A 12,998-nucleotide genomic window follows, 5' to 3' on the forward strand; every position below is an offset into this window, starting at 1 on the left:
ATTGTATACAAAATAACATCCATAAAAATATTAACAAATATAAAACCACATTTGCTCCTGGCTAGTCCCTACAGGATTATTTGTTATAGTCAAGGACTTTCCGAAAGGTAAAATTTGGCCTGGACTGAGAAAATAAGAAACACTGATGAAGACAATGCCATAGTGAAAACGAAACTTTCATAGGCACAAAGGAATTCGAATGACCCCTTCTTGGAGGTAGTACTGCTTTGTTACACACTGAGAAACTTTGTTCTTTTATCACTGACTTTCAGAAATTTGCTGTTTGAAATTACAGAATTAAGAATGAAACACCCCCCTTTTGACAGAGTAGTCTCTCCACAGTGAGATCTTATATGTGATATGAGGTGTGATGAACAAGGAAAGGCTTTCTCACACTCCTGACATTCCTAAGTCCTCCACGATGAGTTTTTATATGTCTTCTGAAGGACGAGAAATCACGAAGGCCTTCCCACATTCCTTACATTGATATGGCCTCTCTCCAGTATGAACTCTTCTATGTGTCACGAGGTCTGAGGACTGGCTAAAGGCTTTCCCACATTGTTTACATTCATAAGGCTTCTCTCCACTGTGAGTTCTTACATGCTTAGTGAGGAATGAGACCTGACTAAAGGCTTTCCCACATTGTGTACGTTTATATGCCTTGTCTCCACTGTGAGTTCTTCTATGATTACTGAGATGTGAGGAACAATTAAAGGCTTTTCCACATTCCTTACATTCGTAAGGCCTTTCTCCACTGTGAATCCTTCTATGTACAGTGAGGTTTGAGGATTGCCTAAAGACTTTCCCACATTCCTTACATTCATAAGGCCTCTCTCCACTGTGAATTCTTATATGTGAAGTGAAGGTAGAAGAATACTTAAATGATTTCCCACATTCCTTACATTCATAAGGCCTGACAGCGCTATGAATTCTCCTATGCAAAGCGATGGCTGAAGAATACCTAAAGGCTTTCCCACATTCCTTACATTGATATGGCCTTTCTCCAGTATGAATCCTTCTATGTGATATGAGGCCTGAGAACTGCCTAAAAGCTTTCCCACATTGCTTACATTCATAAGGCTTCTCTCCACTGTGAGTTGTTATATGTGTAGTGAGGGTTGAGACCCGACTAAAGGCTTTCCCACATTCCTTACATTCATAAGGCCTCTGCCCAGTGTGAGTTCTTATATGGGTAGTGAGGTGTCCTGACTGACTAAAGCCTTTCCCACATTCCTGACATTCATAAGGCCTCTCTCCACTGTGAGTTCGCATATGCTTAGTGAGGTATGAGGGCCATCTAAAGGCTTTCCCACATTCATTACATTCGTAAGGCCTCTCTTCACTGTGAGTTCCTAAATGTGCAGTGAGGGCTGAGGAAAAACTAAAGGCTTTCCTAAATTCCCTACATTCATAGGGCTTATCTCTGTTAGAGAAAAGGAGGGATAAAGGGTCACTAGAAGAACTTTCTTTACATTCACCCTTGTGACCTCTCACATGTGTCCAAAAGGACGAGAAACTACAGAAATCTTTCCCATACTCATTACATTTATACTGATTGTCACTAGTGAGTGTTGTCACAGGATTCTTAAGAGTTGAGATACAAATGAAATCCTTTCCACATACCTCACACTTATGGGGTTTCTTGCCACTAAGAGGTCTCATAGGAGTGGTACCACCACAGGCTTCTCTAGATGTAATAAACTGACAGGTATGGTGGTTATGTGATGAGGGATCCATGATGGCTTTTTCACAGTCAGAGCATTCAAAAGGATTTACTTCTGGAGGATTTCTTTTCTGCACGGTAAGATTTGGAACCCGGCTGAAGGTTTTCCCACACGGATTGCCTTCGTTACTTTCACAGAGGTTTTCTACTGTATGAATTCTGTTAAAAACAGGTAACATGTTGGAAATCAATTATTTCCACTTCCTCATTACCAAACAAAGTGAACATGCAGTTTTTGGCTTGACTTCTCTCCTGTTTCATAGCTTAAATCATCTAGCAGAAATACTACCATAATTGTCACTGTTTTTCTAAAATATGAGGCTTTCTGATCATTGTGTGTAAGTGAAATATGTTTCAAATACTCAATGTCTGACACACATTTATGAAAAAGTTGTGAAAATTCCCTGAACACGTAAGTTTACAGCAAAGTTTATACATATACAAATATACATACACATATATATTTATATATGTATGAGTACATATCAGGGCTTCGAACTGGTTCGTATTACTTCAAAAATTGCCAACGTAAATAAGGGCAGTGTTTGCGTTGAATATCTGCTGCCCATCGGATTTAAACCTGTGTTGGAAACACCACAGGGCCCTGAACAAAGATGGCAGGCAATCTCATAGGTTTCAACGCGTGTCGCTCCGCACAGTACTGTGAATAATCCCACCTGCATGGATTCCAAAAAAGTTTCAGGAACCTGCTGCAGAATTCTGAATAGCAGGAGTATGACGAGAAACACACATTCAAAGCAGTGTAGTGGGACACCGTGTTTGTGCAGGGCACCGCCAACTGTTCTCTGCTCAGGTCAAAATCCAACAGGCAATAGGTTTGGAGGCTATGCAATGCGTACACCAACCTTCTTTATGTTTACAATTACTGAACTGTTGTGAAACAGTTGGAAACCTTGGTATACACACATGAACATACGAATGTGTATTTTAAGGTCATCACAACTCAGGATTGTCTCGTGAAGCACCGCTTTCTCTTCTTTGAATGACACTCACCTCAAACGTCTCTCTTGGTTTTTATGATCATCTTTATTACTATGTAATTCAGAGATTTCTCCTAACGTGGACGACCAGATGTTATTTTTTATGTATCGCATCATTATATGTTTCCTGGGTAACTTTTCTCCATCCTCAAGGTTTCCAAAGTCTGACCCAATAATTCAAGTTGAGGTTCGCGATATGAAACAAACAGAAAGAAATTATTAGGGGAAAAAGGACCACTGTTAATAAAGACGTAGCCACATTTCACGGTTTCAGCACTTTACCAATGGTTTAGAAGCAATTTACTAGGACATACTTTTATGAACCTTGAGAGTAATGGTGACATGAATAAGCGTAATTAGAGCTAAGTAGAAAGATATTGGACACGATATACATGTAACATTAAATGAGAAAAAGGATCCGCATGACCGCAGCTGTGAAAGGATCACTAAAGTCAGAAAAGGAAGCTCAGGTTTCCGTGAAGTTGTGTCTCTGGGAAAACAAATGTGTAGAGCTGACATGGTGCTCATGAAGAAACGCTTATCATGAGGGAAGGCAGTGAAGAGTAATGAGGAGTTCCTTGACATTGAGCCAAGACTTTGATCTTCAGGGTCTCTGAAGATAGACAGGTGTGGGTTGATTTGCAGCAAAATAATCATGTGAAACTTGTAATGAACACAGTAATACTCTACGCGGTCCCAAAATACAATACCGTCTGTACCCCAAAGTGACCCCTAAAGCCAATGCTTACATTTACAACACTTAAAGAGCCTCAAGGCTTTTAATCACAAGAGAAGTTAAAGCTAAGTGTAATACATAGTGCTTTGTGTTCACGGAGAAGCCAAGGTACATGCGCTCGATAGACCAAAGGACCATGCCTGCTTTATTTAATGATTCATTCTCATTGCTCAGCCCAAATTCTGGAGTAAAGTTAATGAGTAAAAGAGGTTTGCTCACTAAAGGAATAACAGAAAAAAGAAGAAAAAAAAAGGAATCTGTTCTTACCTACTGAGGCCAGGTTTCTGAAGGTTTCGGTCATCACATCTCTGTAGAGTTTTCTCTGAGTAAGATCCAGCAAAGCCCACTCTTCCGGGGTAAAGACCACAGCCACATCCTCAACAACCACTGAGTCCTAAAACATTGACACATTCTGCATCAGCAAGGTACCATGGACTTCAGTGTGTACAAGAATGAAGGGTGAGGCTGACAGTCCTGGGGAACAGAGGATTCTTAGGGATTTGACACAAGGTTCTGTGTACTATCAAGGTCTACTCTACGGTATGGCCATCAGCCTCGTCCCTTCACTAACTACATTCACTTCCTCACTGATTGCTTTCTGTCTCACAGACGCCCAGCACTGAAATTATCTCTCTACAGTTCGACTGCAACCAATTGCACTTGTATTCTCCTCTCTCTTTACCGTCTGGAATGGTTAGAAAACATAGCAGACATTAGAGAAATGCTCTCATTCAGATCTTCACTTCCTTGTGAACAAACAATTACCCCTCCTTCCGTAAGCCCTACCAGAACACACTCAACAAAACATAAAGCACCGGGTGGAGACAGGATGATGTATAGTAACTGGTAAACACCGCAGAAGGGCAGTTTTGCTTTTGTTTCTCACAACCATGAGAGGACCAGGGGCCAATATCAACACACTGGCAACCCAAACACTGAGCTGGTCATATTTTCTTCAACTCTTGGAGATCAGCATGTGGCTGATTCAAGTCAGGAGACTCTCATTCAACAGAGAGCACCAAGGCCGAAACTGGGGATGTCACAGGTCCACAAACACAGTCTAATGTTAGAAGACGACAAGGAGCACAACCTCTGCAGAAACAAGGACAGCACGCCCTTGTTTTTCCTCAGTGACAAAAGGTTACCATTTCCATTTGGAAACCCTGGTGGCATAGTGGTTAAGTGCTACGGCTGCTAACCAAAGGGCCAGCAGTTCAAATCCGCCAGGCACTCCTTGGAAAGTCTATGTGGGCAGTTCTACTCTGTCCTATATGGTCGCTGTGAGTCGGAATCAACTTGATGGCACTTGGTTTGGTTTTTCGTTGGAATGACTGTAAAACATGATAAACGTAATCAGTGTCACCAAACTATACCTGTAAACGCTGTTGAATGGACAAACATTTTTTTAGGTATAACTTCTACTACAGAAAAATTAATATTATAAGGAGAGCTGAAATGCAGAGAGTTTACCGGTTAAATTGCCTATGAAGCCTAGGAAATAGACTTACACACCAGCCCTCTAGGGGCTGTGCTTTAGAATTCTCTCACATTTCCAGCCCCTGGAAGGCACCTAAACATGACTACCTGAACCCTGACTACTGGAATCCCCTGGTCTGTAAGAGTGACCTTTCTGAAACAGCAGGAATCCGTTGGGTTTCTCGTGTCAAGAGGAGAGAAAAGGCTGCTAAAAGACGCCTTCAGTACTAAAACAGAGTAATTTTAGAGAAAGAAGACTCCTCTTCTCAGGGAAATGGTGACGTGAGCAGCCTATGTCATCTGTAATCCATCCTGGTATGATGGGGTCACAACAACTTTGAATCAGAGCCCAAAGCCAAAGGTCTCCTCCACTGCAGTGGGCAAGCTTATATATTTTGAACTCACCAAAAACCCTGATATTTATTATAGAATAATGATGAAATGTTCCATGTACTGAGCAACTGCGATTTTTCTTTCATGACTCTTCTAAGCAGATATTATTTCAGACAGGGCATAGCTGAGTAAAGTTAGAGACGATCATTTAATCACATCCTCAGTGCTTCCCACATGGAACACTGCTGAGCCAGGATCACAATGCAGGTCAATTTCTCTTTGAAGTCTAAATTGCTGACAACTCCAGTTCTGTCCATATGCATACAGTTTTGTTGTTATTTTTGCTGTTACCGTCCAATAACACCACAAAAAAAATAAAACAAAAACCCAAACCCAGTCGATGATCTGAAGTCCTTGTGGATAATAGGAAGAGGAGAAAAAGGTAAACACTCTATTCAATTCATACAACCAGGACATACTTCTCCTGGCAAAGCCCTGTGTCTCAGACAAGACTTCTTCCCTCCAGACCCTTAAGTGGCTACATTCATTCATTAAAATTGATTCAGGTACTACTGACACAGAGTCTACTGCACATTGGCAAAGCAGATACAGCAGTGAACAAAACGAACACCCAGATGAACATGGATAGTAAATTCTTTGAGTGGGGACAGTAAATTTAAATACATAAACATGTATATATAACTATCATGTGGCAATATGTTCTATAAAAGAATTCAGGTCTTTGAGAAGAAACCGTTCTAGAAGGAGGAAACAGCCAGAGCACAGGTCAGAAGGTGTGAAGGTGTCTTGGATGTCTTAGGAAGAGCCAAAGGCCCACGTGGCTGGAGCCGAATGCAATGCAGAGGAAAAACCGGATTAGGAATCTGGACGGGTGATTGGGGTCAGTGGGCTTATCATGTTCGGGGGAACTCGTTGGCAACTGAAAAGAATCTAGCTTTTAATCTTAGTGAAATGCTGAGTAATTTTACACTTTTGAGCAGTGGAGGAAACTGGTATGATATCTCTCAATCCTTTTAAGATTCAAAGTGCTCCAGTGCCTAGGGAGACTCAAGAACACTGTTCAGAGACATGGGACAAGGATGGCTCTAGAGGGTCGGGGCTCAGCCTCCACATCCAGAGCTTCTCCGTCTTCAGATTCAGGAGAGAACACTCTGTCATTCAACACAGAACACCAAGAACCGGGGGGTAGGGTGGGGATATTAACACCGCGTGATGCTACCTCTGAGAGTCACATAAGGAAGGTAACACCAGGTATTCAAATCTTCAAATGCCATGTATGTAGGGATGAAGGGCCCAGAGACAGTGGAGCAAGGTATTAGGGTGCCTCCTAGGGCTCAGTTCCTCAGCCTCCTCTGTCACTGTCTTCTTCACTGAAACCACAGTCCCGCAGCACACGGCTGCTTCCCCAACAATTCAGATCCAGCCTCACCCACATAATGCTAAGGATAACCCAGTTCTGCGTAGAACTCACCATTTTCTTCTCCAGCTTCTGGGCGTCTATGGAATGACGTCTCTGACCCCAAGAAGCCACTTCCAGGAAGAGGGACAGGACTGGAAGCAGAGGCCTGGGCAGTCTGGAGGCAGATGAATAATGTTTGGTCCACACACCAGTGACAGCAATTGAAATCCTTCCCTGTGATTGATGGATGTGCCAGAGGGTCGCCTGAGGTCCCCAGCTGCCTGGACTGGACTAGTTCTCCCTGCACCACACCTGAGACCTGAAATAGAAGAAGGATATAGAGGAAACAGTGTTGAGGAAGCAGGGAGTGACAGGCCTTTGGCCTCCTCCCAGGCTCAGGGCAATGCTCCACCCTGAGGGCCTTTACACTAAAGGCAGAACAGGCTCCAACCCCCACAGCACACACCTGCATTCTTCAGGCAGCTCCCCAGGCTTCTACTTTCTGCAACAAGATCACAGATGGAGGAATTTACCTCTCCCACAGCATGAGGAGCAACCAGGCCTGGCCAGGCTGCCCAACTTGAACCTGATTTCCTCCAGGGACTTAGGGATTCAATGTTCAAGTTGTGGGCTTACCTATGTATCTTTGTTCCTAATATCAAATCTCAGTGTTATCTGACATTTACATGGATGAATTTTTAAGAAAGAACATACTTTTCATATATTGACAATGAACTCATCATGGTTCATTTATTTTTAAGTTATGTGCTGTAAAAAACCTTTCACTGTGCTTTTCTAAAACTTTTTCATCTTATTTATGACACTAATATCTGATCAGTATTTTTCTGTTCCTTTGGAATTAACTAACATTTCTTTCTGCCCCTTGACTTTTCTGGTATTTTCTCCCCCTTCATTTTCAAACCATGAGAACACCACTCACTAAGATTTTGAGAAATCTGGGGGGATTCCTGAACACTTTCTCTTTCTGGTATTAAATAGATCAACAAATAAATCAGAAAATCTTTATGCTTTCACTAAGGACCCTTCTCGTGCCTCACTTCCTATTTCTTTTCTCCCTGCGCCCTTTCCAACTTGAGTCCTATTTCATTTCTTGGTCTCACTGTCAATGAATTCTCCGTTGCAAGATCTTTACACGAGTGTCTCCCCTCTACACGTTATCCTTCTTTTTTTTATTTTCTGTAATACAGCTCGCTAATTTTAATTCACATCATTATTTCTCGACTAGTATTCCCAGCATAAATCAGGAGCTTGTTCACTATGTTTAAATCTCAAGTCCCATCCCAGAATTTCTCAATCGAAATTTGCATTTCAACCAGATCCGGGGGTTATCCACATTGACATTCAAAGGTGAGAAGCATTCAGTGATGTACAGGAATGAGCAGTCTATGAAGGGATGCCCTTTCATCCATCCACACCTCTATTGTATCACTGGCTATCTTCCTGATTCACAATCAATCTCCACGTCCAGGCCTCCTCACAGTCTTCCCTAATTTGTTCATAACAACCTCCTGCCTGACATCATTCAATCATCGTTGTCACTTCCAAATTCTATCTGTGGCATAGGAAATGCTCAGTGCCCATCAGTGGCTGTCCATGGGCCTTCCAAAAGCCCAGAGTTTTCAGCACGGTTCTAAACGACCTGTTCCAATCCAGCTCACACAAACCTCACCACTCACTTGTTGTTTTCTCTGCTTTAATCATCTCTGTCTTCCATCAATGAATGGATAATACTGGGTTCTCTGCTGCCTCAGGGATTTACACATTTAGTTTTCCCAACTGAAATACTCTTTCCACTCCCACCCATACAAAATGATATCAGCTCTACACAGCACTGCATGTAGCTAAAAAAAAACAATTTTCTGAATCTTCACTGAGATAATTTCCCTTTTCAAGCAGTTGAACCTCACTCTCGGGTTAGGTCTTTTTAATACAGATAACACATATCCTTAGTTTTTCATTCTTTCTTTAAAACTGTCTCCCAAGCTAGACTATAAATCTATGGGCAGACACTCTGTATTTTGTCTTCTTGTTCCTTCTGGCCTGTGACACTGATCATTGAGGACACACACAGATTATTACCTGTTATATATAGTCTTCAGCAGCACTATCCAAGAGTACTTTATGTGAAGATAGACATGTTCTGTTTCTGTACAGCCCAATATGGTAGTCACTAGCCCTATGTGCCTATTCACCACAGAATATATGACTAGTGGAATGAAGGAACTCTACTTTTAGTTTTAATTACTTTTAATTGAAATAGCAGCACCTGGCTAGTGGGCATCACAGCTCAAGTGGACTCACCAGACCCTTAAGCAACCAACAGAGCAGAGAGGGCATGAAAGCTGCCAGCAGCACAATGCAGAGCTTCACAGTTTTGGGCTTGCTAAAAGTCTGTCACATAGGGAAATGGAACATTGCACTCAGTTTGTTTCTACTTGCATGATGAAGGTTAATGTCAACCTCAATTGGATTTACCTCATTCTGGAAACCTCAATGACATTTAAACATAGAAATGAGTGGGAATAACAGAGGAGACAGGAGGGGCACTTTCTGCAGAGGTGACATTTGAAGTGAGACAAGAATTATAGGAATTATTGAGTTCCTAGAGTTTAAAAGTTTTCCTCTAATCAGCAAAAATACTTGGTGTGAAGGCCGAAAGGCAGGGAAAATGTTGACATGTCTGAAAAGGTTTTTTCTAAAAAGATGTCAAGAGCCTATGAAATATGAGGGTGTTCTAAATTTAAGTCAGATGTGGAGGGTCTTGCCAGAGAGGGTAAAATATGTGGATTTTTTCTGGATGTGATTGAGAGTTGGCTTGGTTTACATTGTTGATATCTGCCTCTTGCTGCTGGGTGGAGACTGTACCTTCCTCTGAAAAGAGAAATAGAAGAAGAAAGTTCAGAGCTGCCTTCCTAAGGGAGCTCCCCTCTCACGGTAGCTTGGACTGTTTCCCTGAATGCAGTGAATGAATGAAGGCGGGTGCAGCTTACCGGCTGGGAAAGCCAGGTGAGAAGTAGATTTGTTCAGGTGAGATTTTAAAAGCTCTGTCTTGGACACGTTAGATTTCAGAGCGTTACAGTCCTTAGTGTTCCAGGTGGGCTATGGGAAGTACTTGGTGTCTGAGTCCATTGGTACCCAAGAGCCTGAATCTCATCCTGTGGGCCGTCTTCTGCTGGCCACGAACAATCACACTGTGTCCTCTGAAACAGGCTGCATTCCCACTTCTGAAGCTGCAAGCTAAAGGAGAGGAAGAGCAGAGTGTTGGCACGGATGAGGCCTTTAGCAAATAATTAATGATTCCTGGCACAGAATCCAACGTCTGACAGCAGACATTTGGTTTCTGTACTAAGGGACTAGACGAGCTTGATGCAGACCAGGGGCTGATAATTACAGTCAACTTCTGGATGAAAAGCTTCTTTTTTTCTGCTTGACTTTCAAGGCTGTGTGAAGACTTCTCCTGAGTGAAGACATCCCTTATTTTAACTGAACCACTGCTTATAGTTGTACACGTTACAGTGAATTCTTTAGATCTTTGTAAACACCCAGGCGTATTTGGAGGAAGCATGAGAACCTGCCTTTTTGGTAACTTTGAAAAACGCCAACATGGAACTTCATGTGGTTTAACCTGTCTTGTTCAAGAAGAAATTAAATGACTACCGTGTGTGTGTGTGAGAGAGAGAGAGAGAGAGGGTAAAGAACCAAATAAAATTAAAAAGCTTTCTTGGCTGAAAAAAAAAAACAAAACTGATATTGCCATGGTATCTGAGGAGCATTTCTTAGATTCTCACCTAGGAAAATTCAGTAGTTTTGAATGAAGGCTTGAATTCGACATGAAGTAATATGACAACAGTCATGTCCCCAAAGGAAAGTCCCATCCAGAATGGGAGTACTTCTAGAATATCTATGTGTAGAGAAGGAAAATAGAAGGCACCACATTATTCAACACTATGTTGAGATTAAGAGTTGTGTTTAATGATTGGTTTTATTGTACGCATTTTTAAAGTTTTTGACTCATACAATATTTTTACAGTTTAAAAAAAAAAGCACGTTTATTTTCTCCACACACTAGCTTTCAACAATGGATTCTGAGCTACAATAGCAAAAAGCTCAAGGAATAAAAGACAAAACAGATCAATTAAGACTCTCAGCAAAGGGAAGAGACAATCTACAGAATGGGAGAAAATACACCGAAACCTGTGAGAGCTGGAATTTGACAGGATTGCCTTCTTTTTCTGGGTCTTGCAATTTTTCCGCCTTTTACACAGCGCAGCCTTGCCATTTTTTGGTCACTTCTTTAATGGAAAATATTTGAGTTTTCCTACTCTGACAGGTTTCCACCTTAGAGGTTCCAGCTTTCGCAGGTTTCACTGCATTTGGGAATCATACACGCCATAAGGGTTTAGTATCCAGGACAGAGAAAGACCTCCTAAGTGTCAGCAACAATTGTAAAATCGGGCAAAAAACTGTAGGACACATTTCACCAAAGATGATAAGCAAATGGTCAATAAACACATGAAAAGATGATGAATGCCCTTGTCATTAGGGAAATGCAAACCCAAACCACAAGACACACCACCTCATCCCTAGGAGGATGGCTACTATCAGAAACAACAAGAGTTGAGGAGAATATGAAGAAATTGCCGGTGGGTTGTAAAATGGTTCAGCCTCTGTGGAAAAGTGTGCCTGTTTTTCAAAATATTAAACATACAAATAGCCTATGACCCAGAAATTTCCATTTATAGGAGTGCAGATGGTGCAAATGGTTAAGTACCCACTTGCTAACCAAAAGACTGACGGTACGAATAACAACAAAAAGAGCAGATGTTGAGGCTGCTGATGAACAACCATATACCTCATGGGACGTGGTTCCTTGCTTTGGAGGTTGAGCGTTACGCTTTCATGGGACATCGCAGTTAACTGGCCTAATAACGTGTTGAGTGATTTAACCTCCTAGTTCACTGTGTGGTGCCTGGGGTCTTACAAGCTGCCATCCAAGGCACAAAAGTTGGTCTGTGTTCACCTGGAACAACCGAGGAAAAAGTTGAGTCAGGAAAAGGAGGAGGATAAGGAATGTGTGGTAACTGCCTCCATGAACAGCTGCCTCACTGGCCATGAGAGTAGAAGAACAGGAGAGTGCCTGGCTGCCATTACGGAATATCTTCATCGAAACTTCTATAGCAGAATCCTGATCTAAAGAGGGAAAATGCACAACAGAATTTCAAATTCTTATGGACTCCAGGCTTCCTGGAGCCAAGAAGGTTGGATGAACCCCTGAAGCTATTGCCCTGCGATCATCTTTAAACCTTAAACCAAAAATATCCGTTAGAGTCTTCTTAAAATCGAACAATAGTTTAGCTTAAGTAGTAAACAATGAGCCTTGAGCATTCTGCTCTTTAGAAAACTGTCTATGTGGGATCAAACTGACAACAGCAACTCAGAAGAGCTGACAGGAACCCTAGGGAGCACTGAGTTTATGTTAAGGGGAGAACAACTCAGAAAAGTTCAGTGAGAATGGTTGTGTGACTGGAAAAACGTAATCAATGTCAGTAAACGGTACCTGTAGAAAATGTTGAATTGGTGTATGTTTTGCTGTGTATATTCTCCACAACAAAAGTATAAAATTATGTAATTAAAGAAAACAAAAGTTGGCAGTTTCCACCCACCCCAGCGCCTCTGTGGCAAAGACGCCATCATTTGCTTTCGTTAAAATTACAGGAAAAAAACCCTACACTAGAGCTCTACTCTGTCACGTGGTCTCACCATGAGTCTAAAATTACCTCAATGATACCTAACAAGTAGATACACAAAAGGCTTGAAAGTAGGGATGCAAACAGCTATTTTTACACCAATGTTCAAACACCACTATTCAAAATAGCAAAAAAGTGTAAAAAAAAAAACCCAAATGTCCATCAACAGACGCATGGATTAAAAAAATAGAATATTATTCGGTCACAAAAAGAGATTAAGTTCTCATAAATGTTACGCCATGGATGAACCTTGAAAACACTATGCTAAGTTAAACAAGTCAGAGACAAAAGTATAAATCTTGTACAGTCCCACTTAAGTATCTGTAATAGGCAAGTATATAGAGACCAAATCGTTACTAGTGGGAGCTGGGAGAGAGGACGGGAGTTAATGCTTAAGCGACACTGACTTTCTTCTAATGGTGATGGAAAATCTTGGAAGTTGATAGAGGTGATAGTTGCACTACATGGTGAAAGCAATTAACATTGAATTCTGCATGTAAAAATGGTTGAAAAAGGAAAAAGAATTGTTATATATATTTTA

The 12,998-nt window shown here is 41.5% G+C and overlaps 1 protein-coding gene across 1 annotated transcript; it reads right to left on the reverse strand.

The window, feature by feature from the left end:
• Window positions 1–287: 287 nt before the first annotated feature.
• On the reverse strand, window positions 288–1,902 carry LOC104845444 (zinc finger protein OZF-like). Its single transcript, XM_064278002.1, has one exon. The coding sequence runs from the start codon at window positions 1,900–1,902 to the stop codon at window positions 430–432; it is 1,473 nt and encodes a 490-aa protein (XP_064134072.1). The 3' UTR covers window positions 288–429.
• Between the last annotated feature and the right edge of the window lie 11,096 nt (window positions 1,903–12,998).

The sequence above is a fragment of the Loxodonta africana genome, chromosome X, assembly GCF_030014295.1.
Source record: "Loxodonta africana isolate mLoxAfr1 chromosome X, mLoxAfr1.hap2, whole genome shotgun sequence".
Lineage (NCBI taxonomy): Eukaryota > Metazoa > Chordata > Mammalia > Proboscidea > Elephantidae > Loxodonta > Loxodonta africana.

Coding starts and splice junctions, on each gene's coding strand:
- LOC104845444 (XM_064278002.1), bottom strand. CDS start 1,902: ATGTTACCTGTTTTTAACAGAATTCATACAGTAGAAAACCTCTGTGAA.